Source organism: Anabrus simplex, chromosome 5 (assembly GCF_040414725.1).
Source record: "Anabrus simplex isolate iqAnaSimp1 chromosome 5, ASM4041472v1, whole genome shotgun sequence".
Lineage (NCBI taxonomy): Eukaryota > Metazoa > Arthropoda > Insecta > Orthoptera > Tettigoniidae > Anabrus > Anabrus simplex.
In genome coordinates this window covers 299,548,630-299,572,966 of record NC_090269.1, presented here as the reverse complement: position 1 = coordinate 299,572,966, position 24,337 = coordinate 299,548,630, and the positions used below count along the sequence as shown (strand labels likewise).

Below are 24,337 nucleotides of genomic sequence, written 5' to 3'. Positions count from 1 at the left end.
TTACAATCTGTTACAAAACAACAAGGCATGTCTCAGTCACAGCAGTAAGAATGTACTCACGAAAATACACTTTACAATGTCACTTGAATACTTGCAAAGATTCAAAAATAAAGTAAACTTTTGAGTTTAATATGAGGTAGTGTATTACCATCTAAATCAGGTAGCAACCGCAACGCTACAGTTTTGGCCAGTCACCATCGAGCCTACAGCAGACAATGGCAAGGGTACGGGCACTCGGAAAAGTGATCACACTTTCTCTTCTAAACGCTATGGCCTGATTGTCAATATGAGTGATGAATCTGATCCAGAAGATTATTTGGTCTCTGATGACACTTACATGGATGTTAGCGACTAAGTTCTGGTATTTTAAAGTTTTATTATTAGATCACAGTTGTGCCCAAAACAATCATAATAATGTTTGCTTTAATTGTTTCCCAACAGTCATTTTTCTTAATTTTGTTTTGATTGCTAATTTATGAAGTTTTTCAGTGAGTTTACGTACTACAGTTGGCACCACTGCCCTAGGTATGGCGTCAACTTCGTTTTTTCTCTTCGCACCACCTCACCTTTGAGATTACAAGATATTTGAACCATTCTGTATTGACAGTTATCACTTTACAAACGAAAACTTAATGTGTCCTCCTATTCAATACATAACATAAATCTATGATTGGATGGAGTAAAAGTCAAACATGTTTCAACTTGTTTGAGGCATCTTCAGTGAAAAAAGGGGGTTACAGTTATTTATGTAATAGAAGCTAAAAATGTGTCAAATACATAATGAAGGAACAAATAAAAAAGAAAAGAGACATGATGGAAAAAAAAAAAACACAATTCAATATATACACATCTCCATCATTAGATGGAGCAACAAACAACTCGCTTGAGACATCTTCAGTGAAAAAAGGTAAACATTTTAACATAACTGAAGCTAAAACGTGTGTTAAAATCCACAACGAAAAGAACAAAAACAAATGAGATAAGACAGAAAACGAACAAGAAGTGTTTTTAGTGAGGTTGTGGACTTAATAGTCCAAAAATGCAGCATAATATAATCAAAAACAGGACGAAATCACCGTGTCAAAAATTCAGAATTGACAGTCCATCTTTGTAGAGTCACCATCACCACGAATAGTTAAGGGGGAGCGAAAAACTTGAGAATCCAAGCTTGAGAGGAAACACGTGCCAGGCGAAATACATGCGACACGATGGAAAACCGCCAATGAATTTCAAATTTTGGAATAGTAGCACTCTCGAACGGCCTGATCTTCTCAATTTCAGGGGTCCCGCTATCAATGATTGTTTCCAATGATCTCCAGGTGGTGTTTAAAGCATAATTTTTCATACAAGTTTTACTTGAAGCAAGCTGATGCAACACAAGTTAGTGCATGTGTTATGTTATGATATAGCCGACAACACAGCATTAGTGTAAAACTGAAAATGCAATAGAAAGTTCTGAAAGGGTTTCTGGAAGCCTGTAGAAGGAAGTGTTGTGTAGAATTTCTGACGCAGTAAGAAGCCAGTCATTCGAGTAGATTCCATGACAATCCCCCATCGGTTAGTAGTAGGAACACGTGAACCAATCAGACTTAAAAATGACAGACTTCTGGAAAAGTAGAGGGGAAAAGCTTCGAGAAACTTTGAATGTAAAATATAGGGAATGATACTTCGACAGATCGGGGAGAACCTGTCTGACTACTGTGCAAACAACATGTGTGTGGCTGTGCGCCACAAAGGGAGAATCTAGCCAGCTTCCGTGCAAGCAGCGTATGTGAGGCTGTGACCCAGAACAGTACAGAATTTGTAGGTTATGTGTGTGGCAGTGAGCTGGAAAACCAGTTAAATATGGTTAGGTAAACAGACCAGATACTGTAAAGGGTTACGCGAATCAGTGAAGGTATCACTGCGTACATCATAGATAGCAAGTTGCTATAGCCGCAACGACTAAGTTACTTGTCGTAGCTGTGAGCCTAAAGACTGGAAACGATCATCAAACAGTTTGCCAGGAAGACCGAGTAATATCAGTAAACTTAACGTTGTAGTCAGAACTATTGGAAGATAGACTATTCTAATTGACGACGGAGTTCAAGGGCTGAAGTTACACGTCCACTTTAACTAAACTTCGCATCACTCAACGCGACTACGCTATCTCGGGCGCAGGGAAGAAGTCAAAAAAGAAGACCGGCGCGGATGGAAGAAGTCTTCGGACACAATAAGTAAGTACCAAGTTTCACAGAGTTTGATCTTATTGTATTGCAGAGTGTACATAAACTTGTTAGTCAAGGACTTTGGGAGATACTAACTAATCAAGAGTTGTAAATGTACTTGTGCAAAGATTTCAAAGTTCTTAATTGTATATTTGTAAATGTACAGTGTGTGCCTATTTAAGATAATACAGGTGAAGGGAATTGTGTCTGAGTGGGAAGTTGGTCTTGTTATTATTTAATAATAGTCCCGAAAAAATCCGAACCCAGTCCTTAGCGTGCCAAATCCTTAGGATCATGACAGCATATCTTATGACAAAATTGTGGCCTTTTTGACCAACATAGCTGGAATTACAGGATTGGCATTCTAATTTGTAAACTCCGGAGTTCAAATATCTATATATGGAATGAATGTTTCAAGAAGAATGTTCTCTTTTTTGTTTATTTCATTTAAATTATGAGAGGAGTTCATAAACTGATCTAAATTGATGTGGATGCTCTCAAGAACGTTGAGCAAGGTGCCTTTTTGCTCATAATGCAAGATCTTAAGACCTTTATCTATTGATGTGTATTTCTAACTGGACTCTTTATGACGTTCACTCATAGCTGAAAAACTATTATATTTGAGAGCGCTGCGATGTTCGGCCAAATTTCTAATATATTTAAAAAACACAACATTAAGATAGCGTTTAGAACCTCCCACACCAACTCCAAACTCATTTTCAATCCACACACACTGCCAATTAATAAGTAGGAAACAAAAATGTATTGAAAAGGTGGACCCTTTTAAGTTTTCTATCTTCCATTCTCAGTTCAATACGGACAAAAATGAAATTCTTAGATTTAAATTAATAAGTAAGTTTAAAAGTTTCTTCGCACTTATTTTTCATTTTTTACTTATCAGCACAAGTTTCTCATACAACCACATTTTTTTCCATTACAGATTGGGACTACATTGAATGTTTCCACTATAGTCACATACTGTTTGCCATGCTTCTGTTATATTCTCTAACACAGCTTCTCGATTTTTTTGCTGCCTTCCTGACTATTTAGAAGAGGGCAAGCACACCTGGCCAACACTAGAAACGATCACTGACAGCGGGACTGCTGAAATTGAGAAGATCAGGCCTTTCGAGAGTGCTACTATTCCAAAATTTGAAATTCATTGGAGGTTTTCCAGCGTGTCTCATGCATTTCGCCTGGCGCGTGTTTCCTCTCAAACTTGGACTCTCAAGTTTTTTGCTTCCCCTTAACTATTCGTGGTGATAGTGACTCTACAAAGACGGACTGTCAATTCTGAATTTTTGACAGTGATTTCACCCTGTTTTTGATTAAATCACACTGCAAATTTTAGGACTATTAGGTCCACAACCTCACTAAAAAAACTTATTGTTCGTTTTCTTTCTTATCTCATTTGTTTTCGTTCTTTTCTTCATGGGTTTTAACACACCTTTTTGCTTCAATTATGTAATAATGCTAACTTTTTTTCACTGAAGATGTCTCAAGCGAGTTGTTTGTTACTCCATCTAATGCTGGAGATGTGTATATATTGAATTGTTTTTTATTTTCCATAATGTCTCTTTTCTTTTTCATTTGTTCCTTCATTATGTTTTTGGCACATTTTTAGCTTCTATTATGTAAATAACTTTAACCCCGTTTTTTCACTGAAGATGACTCTAACGAGTCGAAACATGTTTGACTTATACTCCATCTAATGATGGAGTTATGTTATGTATTGAATAGGAGGACATATTAAATTTTCTTTTGTAAAGTCAGCTTTGAGAGCTCATTAAAATGTCCACGCACAGTATGTATCAGGATCATGCATAAGGAAAGTTGAACAGTAACAAAACTTTAAAATACAAGGTCAATTGGAGAATAACAGAATAGTAATAAATATCTTTATTACAACTGAATATATATCATATAATTTTATAATACACTTTTAATACCCACTCTCCCTTATATTAACAGCAAAATATTACATCACAATTATTTCTTTAAAAAATTAGTTCTCTCATAAAACCAATAAAAAGCTGTTTATTGTTTGGTCCCTGTAAGTTGTAAATGGGAGTTAAGGAGATGGTAAGCAGGAGTCCAATAGACTCAATCTAACATTAAAATTATCCCTAAAATTCAACTACAACTGGCAAGAATACTGTTCATGGAATATGCAGACTACTGCAAAAACAGGATTCTCTCTCAGAGGGGCAAGAGGACCACATCCCTTCAGAGCTGAATTTGAGCAAACATTCCATCATACCATTAATGGCTAACAGATTTGTTCTGTTGGTTAATATTTTTTCAAAGTGTGAAATAAAAAATAAAAAAGGACAGCTCAGCTATATAAATAAAATTAACAGAGTGATTCTATAAGGTGGAAATCTAGTTAACAACTGGGTATGGGCTGATCTCTAACTTATAATGGCAGACTGTCTAAAATCCTGCATTATAACACCAAGGATTTTGCACAGAATTGTAGGCAGAATGGTATGAAAATATGTACTTCCAAAGATAAAATGAAGTTTCCAGAAAAGGATCTTGAGACCCTTTAATACCAAGACGAAAATTTGGAGGAGATAAGACCATTTCAAGTAATTACTCATACATTTACCCAGGATTACAGTCTAAAGAGAATAACTGGATCACGGTGAAGCCCACTTAATGCAGTGAGCAGCAAGGATGTTTTCAGACCATATTATCCTTACATCACTCAGTTTTCAGATCAACTTTTATGCTAGGGAGCAAAAGCTGAGTTGATATAATTTTCATAAACTTGAGGTAACAGGAATAAATCAGGGACAATCTCATTAAAACGTTGTTAAGAGAACAATAGCAGGAAGGGGGGGCAAGAAGAAGAAAGGCCATTATCAAAGAAAACTTTTTATATTCTAGCCATTCTGCCTTTAATATTAACGGGCAAGATAATGTACATTACGTACATAATGCCTTGAATGGAGGCAATGCAATTCTAATGGAGGGGAGTACATTATGTATCAATGAAATTATTCATGGGGTCCTGTAGGGATAAAATCATGATTCTTTTCTGGTAGCATATGCAACTGTAACTAAGAAACATTTTAATAGTTGTTAAATAATTCTTCGATTATATTACCTACAAAATGAAGAATACACGAAAACATTATGAAGTATTCCACCTTGGAAGACTAACACTATTCCACTCACCAAATAGCATGACAAGGCCAAAAAATTATCCCCTGCTTACTTTCTCTAGAGCTCCCATTTGTAGTTTTAACTGTCACGCTTAATTAGACTTGAGCTATGTCTAAACAATAGTTACCTCAGAAATACTAAAGCACCAAGAATTTGGCTTTGCCTTACAATTTTCATATAAAAAGTACACTTGAAGATACAAAACAACTACCTGCATTGTAGGTATGGTCTAACATGGGAAAATGATGCATCAATCATATCAACAATATCATGAAATGAAACAGTCATAGATAATCTTAACTCCTAGGCTGATACGATTAATACTTACTACCTACCGGTAATGAACACTTCCTCCTGAGCCAAGGTGCTTTCAATTTAGTCACCATGATTAGTACGCCATAGCATGAGTGAAACATTCAACATCTAAATAATGTAAAAGAGTTTGAAGGAGAACACATCATGGGAGATGTTACTGGACACTGCAGATGTAAGAACAGGATTAAATTACCTTACTTCTTCCAGGTGCGTTTGCTATTTCACTTTGATGCCTTTATATCATCATCATAAGATTTTGTCATGGTACGGAATTCACTCATCCCAAGGAATAAGAAGATAAGACAAAAAAGTTATAGTTCTCAGGGGAAGCATTTTTATTTTATTTTTGCTTTTAAACAATATGAAATCTCAGATTCATCAAATGTTATCACACCATTCTGCATTATATGAAATAGCTTTTTAAATAATGGTTCTGGTTCAATTTTGTTTAATTCAAAATATTAATGAAGTATCTGCTTTGAATCTTGAATGAAAGTGATGTCCTATATTGACCACGCATTATTTTCTGTTGTTGACCAGTCAAAACCAAAGTGGTGTAAATCACATTTGTGTAATTATTAGCTAGTAAGATTTAACGGCTCTCTTTAACAAAGGCAGCTGTGGAAATTCACAACCAATAAATCATTTACAAGACAATAATGTCCATGTCCACAATACCAACAGAAAATACACTACACACAAGACAAACTGACTTATCTGGTTGAAGCCACTTTTATTAACAATATTCAGAATATTAACAAGATAACTCAACTTAACTGGTTCTTACCAGTGACTCTTTTGTATTCTTGAATAATCTAGAACTAAAATTTGGCTATTTCTTCAGTATTATGATGAAACAACTTATCTTGTTAGTGACAAAAGGTAGAGAGCATTACTGGAAACATTAAAAAAAATTACCTCTCTGGTTTTTCCCTGGGATGAGTGAATTATTGACATAACATTTTCAAATTTGTTAAAAACATAAGTTCACTCTTTAGGGTCCTGGGTTTGATTCCTGTCCAGGTCAGGGACTTTAACCGCATTTGTTTAATTCCTTCGACTTGGGGACTGGATATTTGGTCCCAGCACACTTCTCTTCATACACACACTACACATGAAACTGCCAACCACCACAGGGAAACATAATGGTGATTATGTCCCTCCACATAGGGTTGATACCAGGAAAGACCAGGGAACCAGAACCGAAAACAAACTCTTGGTCCGAGTGCACTACTGGAACCAAACTGCAAGAGAACTGACCTTCATAGTGAAGTGTGTGAACTTTGCATGGATCGAAGATCTTACAAAGTTCTGCCAAAGATTACTGGTAAGCCTACACAATTTATTAAATTTGATTATTTAGAATTAAAGGTCATCAGATAATATGGGACACGTCATTTCTGCTTGAAATATGGGACGTCCCGTGCAATACGGGATGGGTGGCAACCACATGCATTAGTATGAAATCTAATCTACGAGAAAAGTTGAAAACTTCAAAATAAAAAATTTGAGTAAATCAATATTAAAAAATACAGGCTTCTTCAATCTAAAAATCCAGAGTTTAGCATCAGTGGTCTTATCAGTTAGAATGGTACATTCTCAAGATCACACTGACAGGCACACAAAGGCGAAAGCCTAGATTTTTCTAATGAGGAGCGTGTATTCTTTGATACTGATATATGCAGTCTGTGAAAAAGAAGTTTTGGTTTCATCACGCAAACACTTTCGATTTAAAATGCCTACAGGCATATTTAATATATTCCCTAGCACTCTCACTGCATTGTGCCTAAAAGAGGGGTAACTCAACTGTATACTAGCTGGTATTTTGAAAAGGCAACACATTTCAACTTGATGGCACAAAGTGATAGAACACTGGATTTTAAAATTTTGGGACCTGCATTCTTTGCTACAGGAAACTTACTTCGATATTTTCCTTTGCAATTATAATCACCTTATGCAGGAAATCTTGTTGACAGTGCTGTAGTTTTAAATGTTAATATAATATATAATGTTTTAGGTTGCTAGTGGACCTGCAAGCATGTAATGATTGACTTCAAGCCGTAGCATGTTTTGGGTAGCAGAGGACTTTCATCATATTTTCCATCTCACTCCATTAAGTAGTAGTAGTAGTAGTAGTAGTAGTAGTAGTAGTAGTAGCAGCAGTAGTAGTAGTAGTAGTAGTAGTAGTAGTAGTAGTAGTAGTAGTAGCATCATCATCCTGGATGCAGAACCTCCAACAGCAGTTCACCAACAAAATGGTAACTCAAATACAAGGAACACAAAATAGGAGAAATTGCTCCATGGTGGACACTAACCTTCTGCGAGGAAATACAGTAGCACAAAAAGAAAAAATTATATTAGATTTACATCCCACTAACTATTTTTACATTTTTCAGAGACACTGGAGTGCTGGAAATGTTCCACAAGAGATCTTTCACACATGCCAGTAAATATATAGGGATGATGTTTGTATTTGAACACCTTGAAGTACAACCAGACTGAGCCAGAATCAAATCTGCTATTCTGGGCTCAAGAAGTTGGGCTCAACCATCCGAGCTGCTGACTATACAAAATGTTGGACAATTAATGTCAATAGAACAAAACAAAGAACCATTCAGCAAATTAGCTATGCAATACTAGACCTGCTGAATTTTTCTCTTAGAAAATTTCTTTGCTTTCTAGTATTTAACTCATTTTAATAACAGCTCTATTTTCTTAATGAGAATGTATATGATTGTCATCATTTTCCCTGTGAGTTTAAGGGAGCAGTCTGGTCTAAAATCACTTGTTAGTGAGATTGCCTTAAAAAGGTGGGAAGTTTCTTTTTATAAATGTCGGCTTTTTGTCCAAATATGATGCGATTACAAGAAACTGAAATACAGAGCTTGAAAAAAATACACATGACGTCACTCCGCTTACTGTCAACTGTACACGTAGTAGAGGTATTTATACATACATTTAAGTGTTAAAATCATATATGAATGGCTGAAGAAATTCTACCAATACAGTAACTTATATGCATAATATTATTAATAATTTTTACAAAATAAACAGCACTTTAGGCCAGTAGAACTTCCTCAGCAGCTCAAATCTTTGATAAATTTAATCAGATTCAGGGAATTTTTTTCTTATCCGATTCACTGTACATGATGTATAACAACATGATGTTTACGACCAGTTGCAGTCCATGAGTTAATCCAACTTACAAACTGTTTATATGCTAAGAATCTCCATATCTTCCAGGGTTAATACTGATGAATACCATGTAGGTTCTGTGCTGACTTTGAATAATAAAATAATTATTCCTTTAAAAGGAATAAAATACATTTTCCACCATTCAATATTTAGAATATAAATACATATATTTCAATCTGTATGAACTCTTTCAGCTAATGTTTATTTCATTAATTGTTCAGCTGTTGTTCTTGTTTCTATTCTTCCTGGGTTGCAACTCTTCATTTTTAGAATGGTTCATTTTTACAGCTAAGTTGTGTCATTTTCTATTAACTCATTGACTGCAAAACACAACCTAGGTCATGTTCACAAAATGCTTACAAAGAGCCAAATGCGACCTAAGTCATGTTGGCGTGCTGGTTGAAATATTTTGCTATTTCATCAACAGATGGCATTCGCTGGCTAATTGCTGTTCACGGGCTGTTATTTATCCTTTGGGGATTCAATTCATAACTCGTTCATTGCAATATATTCAAAACATTGAAAGTACCTTATCTTTGAATTCCAGCTGTCTCGCAGTATGCTGCAATGGCAGCTTTCAATGTAAAAGGTTTGACAGAATTGATATTTTAGGTGATATTTACACCGATGTAAGTTGCTTTATGTCGCACCGACACAAATAGGTCTTATGGCGCCAATGGAACAGGAAAGGGCTAGGAATGGGAAGGAAGCAGCCGTGGCCTTAATTAAGGTACAGTCCCAGCATTTGCCTGGTGTGAAAATGGGAAGCCACAGAAAACCATCTTCATGGCTGCCGACAGTGGGGTTCGAACCCACTATCTCCCGAATACTGAATACTGGCTGAATTTAAGCGACTGCAGCTATCGAGCTCGGTCCAATAGTGATTCAGAACGAGATGAATTAGCAAGCAATAGTGAGTTAACTGATGAAGATGCATTAAGTGTTGTAAGGAACAACAGCAGTGTTAGTTATTTTGATGACGTTGGAGTAGCCACATGCTCCCCACATGTACCAGCTGCAATACAACAAAATGAGGGGTAAGATGTTGACGGTAGGCCTAACTATGTACAATTTACAGGTGATAGTGGAATAAAATACCCATTTTCAAACACATCTTCATGCATGGATTATTTCAATGCTTTCATTACAGACAACTTTATTTTACTGCTTTCTGTACAAATGAACTTGTATGCTGATCAATTCCCAAGTAACACTCCTAGGCCAATGACAAAACATGCTCAATGTAATAAAAAAACACAATTATCTATGCACTGGCCAACTCGACAGATTACTGCCACCCCAGTTTTCAATGCTACTTTTTTTTTTTTTGCTAGTTGTTTTACGTCGCACCGACACATATAGGTCTTACGGCGACGATGGGACAGGAAAGGGCTAGGAGTGGGAAGGAAGCGGCTGTGGCCTTAATTAAGGTACAGCCCCAGCATTTGCCTGGTGTGAAAATGGGAAACCACGGAAAACCATTTTCAGGGCTGCCGACAGTGGGGTTCGAACCTACTATCTCCCGAATACTGGAGACTGGCCGCACTTAAGCGACTGCAGCTATCGAGCTCGGTGCTACAATGTTCAAGGAACAGATATGAACTGATTTCTAAATTCTTTCATTTCAAGAATAATAAAACACAAGGCAATAACTAAGAAAGGCTGTATAAACTGGGTTACTCATGGACCATTTTTTAATCTCTATAGGACTGTGTATACCCAAAGGCAGAAATTAGCACTTGATGAAGGAATGTTGGCATGGTGTGGACGTTTGTCATTTCAGGTATACAATCCAGGCAAACTAAGTACGTATGGTATTATGATTTGGCTGTTGTGTGAAAGTGCCACAGGATATATTTGTGACTTTCAAATTTATGATGGAATCAATTTTTAGAAGTGTCAAACTAACCCAGGTACTGTTACTAAGGAAGTTCAGTGTTGCTGGCACCATTAGGCAAAACCGTCGATTGCCAAAGAAACTAGTTAGTTTTCAAAATACAAAAACCAGGAGAAACCTATTTCAAGCGGCATAAAGACATCCGCATGCAGTCTTGGAAAGACAAGCATGTTGTGAACATGATTTCAACACTCCACACAGGACAAATGGCAGACACCATAACCTGGAGCGGTAAGTTGCTGATGAAAGCAGAAACTACCATTGATTATAACTGTCATATGCACAGGGTGGAAAATGCTGACTAACACTTGGCTTACTACCCGTTCATTAGGAAATCAAAGAAATGAACCAAAAAAGTTTTCATGTATTTATTAATGTGTTCAATTTCCAATGCACATGCATTACATAAACTTCAAAATCCTAGAACCAAACTTCTTGATTTTATTCAGAATGTGATAGAAGAACTTCTTGATTCAACTGCACCAGAAGAAGAGCAAGCTACAGACTAATGAATCTGGAACAATAGAAGTTATTACATCACCCACAGAAGGACCATCAGGACAGTGAGATGACTATCTCAAGAGGGCATCAAGGAAAGATCCAGTGTCCAGACTGAATGAGAATATGTCGAGCCACAAGTTGGTGAAACTACATGATAGTAAAAAGAAGAACTCCCTTATCAGGCAGTGTAGAGTGTGTGCCAAGAAGAAAATCAGGAGAAACGGAACCACATTCTACTGCTCAGACCGCAAGGTACCTCCACATCCCGGTGACTGTTACTCCAGATACCACACCCTTAAAGTGTATTAAAGGTATGTTTCAAGTTTCCATTTGTTTGTTTCTACTAGTTTCCAAGTTATAGACATTTTATTTCAGGGGCGATAAATTACTTGCAAAAGTGATAAATGGCGGAAATTGAAGGCCATTTAAATGCCTGGCTGACTATGTGTTGATAACCTGTGTATTAAGAAAAATGAAAACCTACAACCTGTTTTCCAGTCATTGACCGGGTCAGGGATGGAATGAATGAAGCAGATATAGACTATTAGTACGATGGGGTCGCCACTCCCAAAGTGATTTGTTAATGACTGATAGATGCTATGAAATGAGAATGGAGAGTGTTGCTGGAATGAAAGATGACAGGGAAAACCGGAGTACCCGGAGAAAAACTTGTCCCGCCTCCGCTTTGTCCAGCACAAATCTCACATGGAGTGACCGGGATTTGAACCATGGTATCCAGCGGTGAGAGGCCGACGCGCTGCCGTCTGAGCCACGGAGGCTCTTGTGTATTAAGAATTAGGTTAAAAACATTTAAGCTCATTAAGTCTTTAGGCTTTAGCGCCAGCGCCTTGAAAAGGTGTAGCATTCCAACTGATGAGCCCACTGCTACACTGGTGCGAAACGCTGGTAATTTCACGACTGGAAAAGCCTAAAGACTTAATGAGCTTAAATGTTTTTAACATTATGCAATCAATGAAATTAAATTATGGTTTCCTTCTATGAACCTATTTTTTTTTAAGAATTAGGTTATCAAATGAACGAAGAACAGTTACACATCCCATACTTCGTTTATATTTTGGAACTAATGCCAATACACGCTTTCGATGTCAGTTGACAAAGGAATACAAATTTCATATTTACATCATGAAATACACTCACCAACAAAACACTATGTATTTTTGACCAAATTTAATGTTAGTCTATATGAAACCTTTTAAAAATTAAATGTTATGAGATTACAACAATATGGCATTATGTCATAAGTTAATTAGCCCACTTGAAAAACGTTATTGAATGTGACAATCATAACACCAATATTGCTGTTTCCTGCCTTTGGACAAGAATAACTACAAACAGCTGTCTTTTAAGGTTTATTGCTGTGAATTCTAGTGCCACGTATTTTTGTGGAGTTTACGGTTTGTCTACAACAGTTAGTCTCATTTCTAAGTCTGATCGCAATGACTCTTTCACCTGAAAACTCAGCAAGGGCTGTGGTATTAGTGGAGGTTGGGTGCAGTATACACTATGTAGCAGATGTTATAGGCACGCCTTGTTCTAACGTGTACAGAAGTGTTAAAAGGTACAGAGAGGACAATATCTATATCAGCAGGCCAGGTTCTGGTTGTAGGAGAAGCACTACTGAGTGCAATGATTGCTTTCTCGTAATGCAAGTTCTTCGTGCTTAACACATAACAGCTGTGGACAAGTGTTACGGTTCCTTTTTATGAAATCCTACCTTTACAATATCAAATTGATTTATTCCTTATGAGGATAACATTATAAGGAATAAATTAATTTGGTATTGTAAAAAGGAACCATAACACTTGTTACAGTTGGCATTATGGGCTTAAAAATGTTCTTTTTATGTAACAGCTATGGAGGCCGGAAATCGTTTGCAGCAAGTACAGGTCACAAACATCAACGAAAGGACAGTAAGAAGGAGGTTGTATGAAGTAGAAGTCCAAGAGGCTCGCCACAGGACCTCTGCTTCCATGTGAGCACCGTGCCTCTCAGATGCAATTAGCCAAAGCCCATCGAAACTGGACTGTGGAGCAGTAGAGCTCAGTGCTGTTTACGGATGAATCCATATTCTGTTTGAGGGCATCAGATGGAAGGTAGAGAATATGAAGAAGGTCCGGGGAATGTTATTCACACTGTACTTTCTCTGCAAGGACACTGTTCAATGGAGGCTCTGTGATGGTCTGGGCTGGGATTACCACTGGTGCACGCACAGAACTTGTGTTCATTGAAAATGGAAGTCTGACAGCCCACTGATACATTAAGGTAGATGTTAGTAGATCATGTGGTGCCTTTTGCACCAGTCGTCGGCGAGAACTTTATCCTGATGCACGACAGTGCTCGCCGACACATTGCCACTTTGTGTACATGAGTACCTAGTTGATGTTGGAATTCAGCACATGCTGTGGCCTGCTCGTAGTCCCGACCTAAACCCAATAGTGCATGTCTGGGGTATACTTGGGAGACATGCTAGGCGTCATTCCCTTGACACACTGGCTCAACTTCGGGCTACACTCCAGGTAGAATGGGAGCTCATACAACAAGAGAACATTCAAGATGCATGCCTGATCGAATCACAGCTTTAACTGAGGCTAGAAGTGGTAATATCCATTACCGAGGCAATGGAAATGTGTTAAAAATGTGGATAAATGGACTGCTTATGGAACAAACCAGAGATGTTTCAACATTTCCAGATTCGTATTGGTGAAACTTTTCAAATGGACTATTTACTTTAAACTGCACTGCCATACTGTTGTAATGTCATAAAATGTTATTTTTACCAGGTTTCAAGTGGACTAACATTACATTTTGTCTGAAACACAGTGTTTCACTTTCTTTGCTGATGAATATACTACTGCTTCTGTCCAATACAACAATTTCTGTACAGAATGGCAATTCCTCATCACTATTTGACTGTATAGTTTGGGTTTAAAACAATATGGTTTCAGTTCATTCACAATAATACTGACATTCTGTGGTGTTTTAGAAGTCAGGAGATTTTATGCAGCTTAGTTGGCGAGTGAGAAGTCATAAAAGATTAATGTCTTGGTGACGTGGGCTAGCAGCAGGAGTACTTACATAGTGTAAAGAAAGTACCGTAATTAATAAACGCATTACTCCTCTCATCTTTATCACATATTATCCGCCATTTCTCCAGTCTTAATTCAGAAAGATGTAACCAGGTCTGATGGCCCATTTTCTCTTCTGTCCTCTCTGGTATGGAAAATTTCCCCACCCATCTAGCATTGAATTGATTTATTATTCTCCATACATCCGGAGTAGTTTATGCAATATCTGTTACCGTTTCGAGAGTATCCTTACTTGTACCAGGTTGCCTCTGCAACAATATTTTTTTCTCAGAAAAGTACTGGAAACTATGTTTAGATTTTAACAAGTCTGAAGGTTTGCCTTTCAGATAGAGTGTCCACACTGTTCTTTTCAATGCAGCATTAATATTTTTACAATACTTCATTACAACTTGCTTTACAAAATTCTCGTAAGTCCATTACGAAGTATTTTTTAACACAATAACATTTTTCAGAAGGTTTAAAGTGCTTTCTAGCTATTTAAATTTCCTGGGATTTTAATCATTTGGGTGACTTTATGATTTGGAAACAAATATCTGTCTTTCCGTTGGCTTTTTCTAGCATCAGAATTGCAACCAAACACACAATGCTGAGGCATGTTACAACTATTGCCTTTTTTTCTTTCTTTTCTTTTCTAGTGGTTTAACATTGCACTAACACACTGAAGGTTTTCGGCGACAAGGATGGAATAGGGCTAGGATTCGGAAGATAGCAGCTGTGGCCTCAATTAAAGTACAGCATCAGCATCAACATTTGCTTTGTGTGAAAATGGGAAATCACAACCGATATATTTAGGAGCTGCAGTAAACTACTGCTTGATGCTGAACTAGCAAATGGTACAAGTAACATCGGTACTTTTCTCCCAAATGCATGACCGGATTCTTATTTGGAAAATATAGTTATGTTCCTTCATTCAAGCCCTCTATTTTTAACTTTGTACCATTTTACACCAGACTGCTCCTTTAAATGCATCTCCAAAACCAAATGCATATGCATTACCAACTCAACAAAAGTTTTGCACAATACCATATTCAAAATTAGTAAACTCAACTGCAAACTTTCCAAAAATGAAAGAAAGTAAAAAAAATACCTTAAAAAAAGAAATGTATAAAATGTAAGGGTAAGAGAAACAATTTACATATTCAATCACAGATCACTTTTCTCCTTCCACATCAGACACAGTTATATGTCTGTTCAGTACTTTAAAAATACTTTTTTTCTTAGATTCGTATATTAACCTGTTCTTCCATCGTTGCTGCATATTTTCATGTGGACAGGTAGGATTACAAAAGACCTTGTTAGGTACTTTGCCAGACATACTTCATCAGATACCAGTCTCATGAGCACAATGTAACTGTGCTTGAGATACTGCCTAAACTATCAGTGCACAATATGCTCTAGCACTGTCATCAGCCATGATGATGTCGAACTGCCTTCCTGGATAGATGTATTTTTATTTCCATAAGTCCTGCACATTCTAAGAGATGTTATTTTGCCTGTTACCAGGCAACTGAGACACAGATGCTGACTCTGTTTGGTCTTCAAGAAAATTACAGAGTCATATCCTTCATTTAACAGCAGTCCATGAAGAATAGTGTATTCTCCGAACAGTTTGTGGCATTATGTAAAACTTTTGTTATGATGGATATCTAGAAAAAATATTACAACTATACACTTGCGCTTCCTAACTAAGGCATTTTTTTGAAACAGTTAAATGAAGTGCTATCCTCAAAAAAGAAGAATCAAAATACTAACAAAGACATACGATTATTCTTACAGGAGAACCACAAATGAAATACATAACATAGTTCATCACAATAACTACATTTTTGGTATCAGTACTGTCTTTAAAAGACTAAGGCATATTATACAGAATCAAATTAAACATTCAATACTTTTTGGCTGTATGTCAGTAAACCTACACTTCTGGACAGAGAAATGTATTCCACAGGCCATAATATTTTTGAAGTCCTTCCATGATTCAGGCAACCTAAATAACAAGCATACAAAACATCATCACTGGGCAATTCATATATTACTCTTATATACATATTTTGGGGACAGGAAAGACTACAAAAATTGACCATTACAATCAACAAAATACCGATAGAAATTAGCACACAATGATGTCACAGCATTATTTTCTTTTAACCATACTGACAACTGTTCCAGGAATTTCAGGGCAATATAAAAACAAAATGTTTCCTAAATCCCTCCAACTTGGATACAGAAATAAATTCCAGTACTAAAAAGCCTTTAAAATAGGAAGTGTTAAATCAATAGCCTACTTCTCTATTACTAGAGAACCGTTTGAAGGATGATGATATAATTTTTTAATAACTAATGTATGGTAATACTGCCAGCAAGAACATTAAAAAGTAGAAAAGATGTTTTCAATTTGTGCATATGTGTAAGTGAATCAACCATAAGCATAATGAAAGAATACAAAATGCACTCACAACAAAAATATTATATGGTAGAGATTAATACTGTTGAACACAACCCCCTACTTTTCAATTAATAATCCCATAAAATATTCCACATATAGCAAGAATTCCTAGTGACACGGAGACCAATGGTTCAGAGTCTATAATGGAAAATTTTAAAGGAATTACATCCTTCACAGCTTACAACCAGAATAAGAGGCAGTCATACTTAGAAGTCTGGACTGAACTCATATCCTTGCCATCAAATATTTACTTCATTTTCAGACCCTATACCTTTCCACTACCAATACTTTTAAAGATTTTCATTCAGCCTTATTCAATACAATAATTGTAAATATACATTTTTCTGTCCACAAGTACAAACTTTTATACAGGTAATTCTAAAGAAATACTGCAACTGGCACTGGATTGGCTCAATGCTAAATAAATAGTCAAGTGATTTCTTCACTGTCTTCCAATCACACAAAGCTGCTACTAGGTTGGTCCAAATACACAGCTCTACGACTTCGACATGTTCTAGTATCCCGTTTAACCTCATTTGGACGCACAAATCTCGTACTGCTCTCTGCAGAAGCTCGGAATGCAGGTGGATGACTAGCTCCCCATAGAGATGCCTTAGTAGGTAAATGTTTCGGTTTTGGAGGAAGTGGTGGAGGGTCACTGAGTTGTCGAGTACGCACTGATGCCACATCATCAGCTGAATCACACGTTAAGGTACCATTTAGGAGCCCCGATTCTATCACAGTATTGTCGAGTGAAGAATTTGCGTTACTACTTTCACTGTTTTTGGAAGCACTAGAACTCAAAATTTTCTCACTCATAGGCCGGGCAACAACAGTCTTTACACCATCCCTATTTGTATTGTAGTCCACTAATGAAGAAGCAGGGCGACCAAGAAAATATTCCTCAGCCTGCCTTGGGCTAGGAATTATACCATCTGCACTGAAACTTGAGTCCAAATAGCGAGAAACAAGGGTTGCAGTGGAGTCCTTATCTCCTCGATATCCACTTTTCGAACTCTCAGCATTCAACACTAAACTTTCCTGACTACTAGCGACTGCCTGAGAATGGGAATTTAAATCTGAGGGTTCATAAAACTTTGAAGATGTCTCTTCTCCACGTCTGACCTTTCGTATTTTCTTTCCAACTTGAGGAGCATTTTCCTTATCCTGAAAGCAAATCAAAAACATGATATTGGTTATAATAATGAATTAACTATATATCAATCCACACAAAGAATAATCATGATAACTCACTTTTAAAAAGTCTGGTAACTCAAAGTTGATCTCTGTTCCTCTCTGGTCCTCCAGTCGACTCCTCTGTGCACGTTTCAAGCCTTCATAGAGCTCTGAAAAGTAGAATAATATAAGTATCAGAAAGGAACAAACAAGTGTCAAATCAAGTCCGACAGTGGGGGGAGGAGGAACACACACAATAAAACAAACACAATGGTAGGTCAGTGTGAGAAAAGGGAGCAACAGGAACAGCAGACAAGGACAAAAATAGAAACATAAAAGGACTTGTTCCCACATCAAGATTGAAGATCTGTCATGAAAATGGCCCGTAAATGAGTGTTGATGCCCACCCTTCTGATGAAGCTAGGAAGTAGAAAACCGAGCTCGATAGCTGCAGTTGCTTAAGTGCGGCCAGTATCCAGTATTTGGGAGATAGTAGGTTCGAATTCCACTGTCGGCAGCCCTGAAGGTGGTTTTCTGTGGTTTCCCATTTTCACACCAGGCAAATGCTGGGGCTGTACCTTAATTAAGGTTACGGCCGCTTCCTTCCCACTGCTAGCCCTTTAAACAACTAGCAAAAAAAAAAAGAAGAAGCCTAATTCCTGGATACCACTCTACCCTGGTTCTCTTTCCTCCTTACATTTTTCCCACATGCCTAACAATAGAGTCACCCATGACCAGAGCCTCAACTCCACCTCGTTCGATCGCCTTCTCTCTTGATCTCCATTAACTTCTCTGATGCCATTATAAGTTAAGAACTTCATTTTTCTATATTGAACTGAGATGCACAATTTCAATTGAGGAAAGGTTCAACCTATTCAATACTATGTAAGTCGTATAAGATGTTTACAACATGTTATTTATTGTTACTAGTACTGATTTCGACGCTTAGTGAAGTCATCATCAGCTAGAAGTTACAAAGGGGGTCTGAGATTGCTCTTGGTAAACTGTCAAAGTGTAGTAAATAAACAATTAAAATTCAGTACATTGATGGAATCTTATGAGACTGATGTGGTGATAGGAGTGGAATCGTGGTTGAGAGAAGGGGTGGGTAATAGAGAAGTATTTCCAGAAGGGTATACAGTCTATCGTAGAGACCGAGATGATAAAAAGGGAGGGTGGGGGGTGGGGGTGGGGTGTTTATTCTGGTGAAGGAAACTTATTGTTCACATGAATGGTTTACCGATGAAAGGGATGAAATATTAGGGATAAAATTAGTTTGTGATAATATGAAGGAGGTGGGAATTATAGGAACATACAGGCCTGGAAGAGAGGAAAGAGACATGGAAATATTTGAGAAAATAATAGATTATACTCATAAAAACAATAATAATGATATGGTAATAATTGGGGGAGATCTAAATTTGCCTGAAGTTGAATGGAATGGAGCTGCAAGTGAAGTCCATGAACAGAAACTGGCAAATAAGTTAATTTGGGAGGGAGGATTTACACAAGTAGTACAAGAACCGACTCGTCTCAATAACTTACTAGATGTATTCTTGGCTAAACCATGGGAAATGGTTATTAAAACTGAGGTAATTGAAGGAATTTTTTTGCTAGGGGCTTTACGTCGCGCCGACACAGATAGGTCTTATGGCGACGATGGGATAGGAAAGGCCTAGGAGTTGGAAGGAAGCGGCCGTGGCCTTAATTAAGGAACAGCCCCAGCATTTGCCTGGTGTGAAAATGGGAAACCACGGAAAACCATTTTCAGGGCTGCCGATAGTGGGATTCGAACCTACTATCTCCCGGATGCAAGCTCACAGCCGCGCGCCTTTACGCGCACGGCCAACTCGCCCGGTAATTGAAGGAATAGGAGACCATAAGGCTGTAATAATGGATGTAGGACTCGTACCAAAAAGGCTTAATAAGAGGGTTACACAAGACAAGAAATTGTACAGAAAAACTAAAGTTGATGAATTTGGGACTTACCTTAAATCACAATTCAGTTGTTGGATAAGTGAAGGGAGTAATGTGGATACACTTTGGGCTAAATTTAAAGGAATCATTTGAGAAGGAGAGAATAGATTCGTACCTGTGAAGAAGGGTAAAATGACCTCAGACCCTGTTTATTATACAAGGGAAATAAGAAAATTAAAAAGAAAATGTAGAATAGTAAACAAGAAAATCAAAGAGGGTAGGGAGAGTACAGAAACTAGAAAACAGCTAATGAGGGAACTGAATAGAGTGAAAAAGGAAGCAAAAGAGAATTATATGAATGGCATACTTCAAGAGGGTAATGACCACAAAGAGAAATGGAAAAAGCTGTATTCATATATCAGGAATCAAAAAGGAAAAGGAATCCAAATTCCTACAATGGTGGGAGAAGGGGGTGAACAATATTTAACAGATACTGAGAAAGCAAACCTATTTAGTAGGGAATTCAGAGATTCAGTAGATGATTGTCAGGAGTTGGAAACCGAAACAGAAGATAGAGAGGGAGAGAGACAGAGGGAAACAAGCAGCTACTCATTCACAAATGAAGATATTCTCAGAGAAATTCAACTGCTTCAGCAAGGAAAAGCAGCAGAAAGTGATCAAATTACTGGGGAGGTATTAAAGACAATGGGGTGGTACATAGTGCCTTATTTAAAATTTCTCTTTGACTATGTCATAAATAATAATGTAATACCAAAAGAATGGAAGGAATCTATAATAATACCAATTTATAAAGGAAAGGGTGATAAAAGGAAACCAGAGAACTACAGACCAATCAGCCTGACCAGTATAGTTTGTAAAATACTGGAGAGTTTAATATCAAAGTACATCAGAGGGATATGTGATGATAAAAATTGGTTCATGAGGAGCCAGTATGGATTTAGAAAGAAATTTTCTTGTGAGGCACAACTGGTGGGATTTCAGCAGGACATATCAGATCAGTTGGATTCAGGAGGTCAGTTAGATTGTATAGCCATAGATCTTTCCAAAGCCTTTGATAGAGTGGAACATGGAATATTATTAAAGAAATTGGAGGGGAATAGGATTGGACGTAAGGGTTACACGTTGAATAAAAACATTTTTAAATTCAAGGGTTCAGAAAGTCAAAGTAGGAAATAATGTATCGCAGGAAGAGAAAGTTTGGAAGGGAATTGCACAGGGTAGTATAATCGGTCCGTTACTTTTCTTAATATATGCAAATGATTTAGGGAACAATATAACATCAAAAATAAGATTGTATGCAGATGACATAATTGTTTATAGGGAAATAAACAACATTGAGGATTGTTTAGAATTACAAAGGGACCTTGAAAGTATCCAACAATGGGTTGAAGAAAATAATATGAAGGTTAATGGAGGCAAATCAACTGTTACAACTTTTACAAACAGGAGCTTTAAAACTGAATTTGAATATACTTTGGATGAGGTAGTTATCCCAAAAGATGGCAAGTGCAAATACTTAGGTGTGAGATTTGAATGTAATTTGCACTGGAAGGGTCATGTTGATGACATTGTTGGGAAAGCATACAGATCATTACATGTCATAATGAGGCTACTTAAAGGATGCAACAAAGAATTAAAAGAATAGTTACTTGAGTATGGTTCGTCCATTATTGGAATATGCAAACAGTGTTTTGGGATCCTCACCAAGAATACCTAATAAAAGAAATAGATAGTGTGCAGAGGAAAGCAGCAAGATTTATAACAGGGGATTTCAGGAGAAAGAGTAGTGTATCAGAAATGTTAAAGGAACTTGGGTGGGAAACTTTAAGTGAGAGAAGGGAGAAAACTAGACTAATAGGATTATATAGTGCCTATACAGGAGAAGAAGCATGGGGAGATATCCGTGAGAGGAAAATAATTATATCGGCAGGACTGACCACAAATATAAAATTAGAAGGAATTTTAGCAGAAGCGATTGGGGTAAATTTTCATTCATTGGGAAGGGTCTGAAGGAGTGGAACAGTTTACCATGGGTAGTGTTTGATCCTTTTCCAAAATCTGTACAGATATTCAAGAAGAGAATAAACAGCAATAGAGAAAATAAATGAAGTGTTAGAGGTCATTCAACCAGTGCAGGTTATTGTAAATAAAATTTTAAAAATGTGTGTGAATAAATTAATTCCATCCCCTAGTCTAAGGAGTTTGGACAGCCAAAGTAGGGGACTGCCTGTAGGGGTGAAGTACAGTGGGGACTTCGAGGGCCCTGGGACCGCTACGGTAGCTGTGAAGGCCCTTCAGGAACTCTGAAAAGTGGTGGCAAAATGGGCTCTGGTTAAGACGCAGCAGGTCGTTACGCTACTTAGGTTCCAGAATGGGTAAAAAAAAAAAAAAAATAAAAAAAAAAAAAAAATAAAGTACATAAATGCAATATAAATTTTAATCTCATACCAGTTGTGTAGTATCATTTGAAGTAATTCCACATACTGTATATCAGTTGACTATATTTGTAAGTAGTACAGGAGATATTATAAGTAGAATTTTGTAAACAATATAAATTTATTAAGGATGAGCTGTGTGTTTAATAGAAAAAATTGTTAGTGTAAATTGTATAATATTGTATTATAGGAAAATTTTCTCCTCTTGTGAATTTAATATTCAGTGCTTGACAATAATGTATTTTAGTGTACCATTTGCCACTGAGGTAGACACCTCATTTGCAAATAAAGAGAATTTGATTTGATTTGAAGTGGCCAGGGTACATAACATAAAACTGTGTACATAATACATGCAATGCAAAGTACAAATGGTTAACAATTTTTTACATTTAGAGAAATGAACAATGGGTAATGTTATGTACCCTGCCCACTTTGTAACTTCTAGCTGATGACACCACTAAGTGTCGAAACCGGTACTAGTAACAATAAATAACATGTTGTAAACATCTTATACAACATAAGTATTATTGAATAGGTTGAACCTTTCCTCAATTCAAATTGTGATTCTCTGATGCCTGCAAAAACTCTTCTTCCTCCCTTCTCTCCCTCTCGTGACCCTGTTCCACCTCCCTTTTCCTATCCTCTACTCTTCATTTTGTTATCCTACCATTCCTTTTACTCTTGCCTTGCCCCTCCTCTGTAACACTTACCTGTTTCCCATCTTCCATCTGCAGTTCTGCCTGCAGTGACTAATACCGATATGTCTACTGAAATCGCTCCCTGAGGAGAACCCTTAGCCCTCATTTTCCTACTCCTTAAAAAATTAGCCCATGTGTCTTCCATGACTTCTCTCCTTCCTTCTCCTCCATCTTGCCTATCTGCTGCATCCTGTACATTGATTGATGGAAAACCTTTATTCCTGTCCTTCATTAAATGCCCAATAATTTCCCTCAAATTCACTTTCTCTTCCCTCATTTTCTTTAATGCATGCTCAGATGCACATTCCTTAGACATCCTTTAATCTTCTTCACAGAAATATTAAATAACATTGAAATATCTTCTTCTTCTTTCCCTTTGTGCCGTTAGGCGTCAGGACATTTCAGCCATTTACTAAAGTTTCTTCTGTCGTGCGCCATTCTCTGAATCTTGCCCAGGGTCTTCCCTCGCTTCCTGATCAGTCCCAAGATGTACTCCTCCCATTCAATCCGTGGCCTCCCTCGTCTTCTTCTTCCTGTTGGTCTGGCTCGCCACACCTGCTTCACTTTCCTTTCATCTTCCATTCTTTCTAGGTGACCAATCCAGCCAAATCCTCTCCTCTCAATGACATCCATTATTGGCTCTTGCTGAAGCTCATCTCTTACTGTGGTGTTTCTAATATGGTCTCTTCGAGTTTTCCCGGCAACTTTCCGTAAATATCCCATCTCAGCGGCAACCAGACGGCTCTCCAGTTTTTTATGCACTGTCCAACTCTCTGCACCATATAGGAGGGTTGGCAGGTACACAGCATGATATACCCGCATTTTTGTGTTTCTAATAATTTCTTTCTTCCCTATGATTGTGTTGTTTATACCATAGTAAACTTGATTAACTTTTCTAATTCTGTTGTTTATTTCTGCCTCTAATTTTCCGTCCTCTCTGAAAATGGTGCCCAGAAACTCAATTTGTTGTACTTGCTCAATATCCTCATTGTTCCACTTTATTTGAAGCTGTACTTTTTCTCCTTTGGTGAACTGCATGACCTTGGTTTTGCTCGCATTCACTTCCATCCCATGGTCCTGGAAGGCATAAGCCCATTCAGTAAGAGCTTGTTGGAGATCCTCCTCTTTCCCAGCCAAAATCAGAATGACTTCTGCATAGACCAGGGATTGGACATATATTGGTCTCATGTTCCAGTGGCCAACCTTAATTCTTTTACACTGCTTAATGACTTGGTTCATGAAGATCACAAA

At 37.3% G+C, this 24,337-nt stretch overlaps 1 protein-coding gene across 2 annotated transcripts in view; it reads right to left on the bottom strand.

The window, feature by feature from the left end:
* Positions 1 to 4,075: 4,075 nt before the first annotated feature.
* loco (locomotion defects) overlaps positions 4,076 to 24,337 on the bottom strand; it is a 308,467-nt gene continuing 288,205 nt past the window's right edge. For both annotated transcript variants that reach the window (XM_067147469.2, XM_067147470.2), the window contains 2 exons: positions 18,094 to 18,185; positions 4,076 to 18,006 (listed from right to left, as the gene is read on the bottom strand). In XM_067147469.2, coding sequence (XP_067003570.2) covers positions 17,296 to 18,006; positions 18,094 to 18,185 — 803 coding nt within the window. In that variant the 3' untranslated portion in view covers positions 4,076 to 17,295. The remainder of the gene's footprint in view (positions 18,007 to 18,093; positions 18,186 to 24,337) is intronic.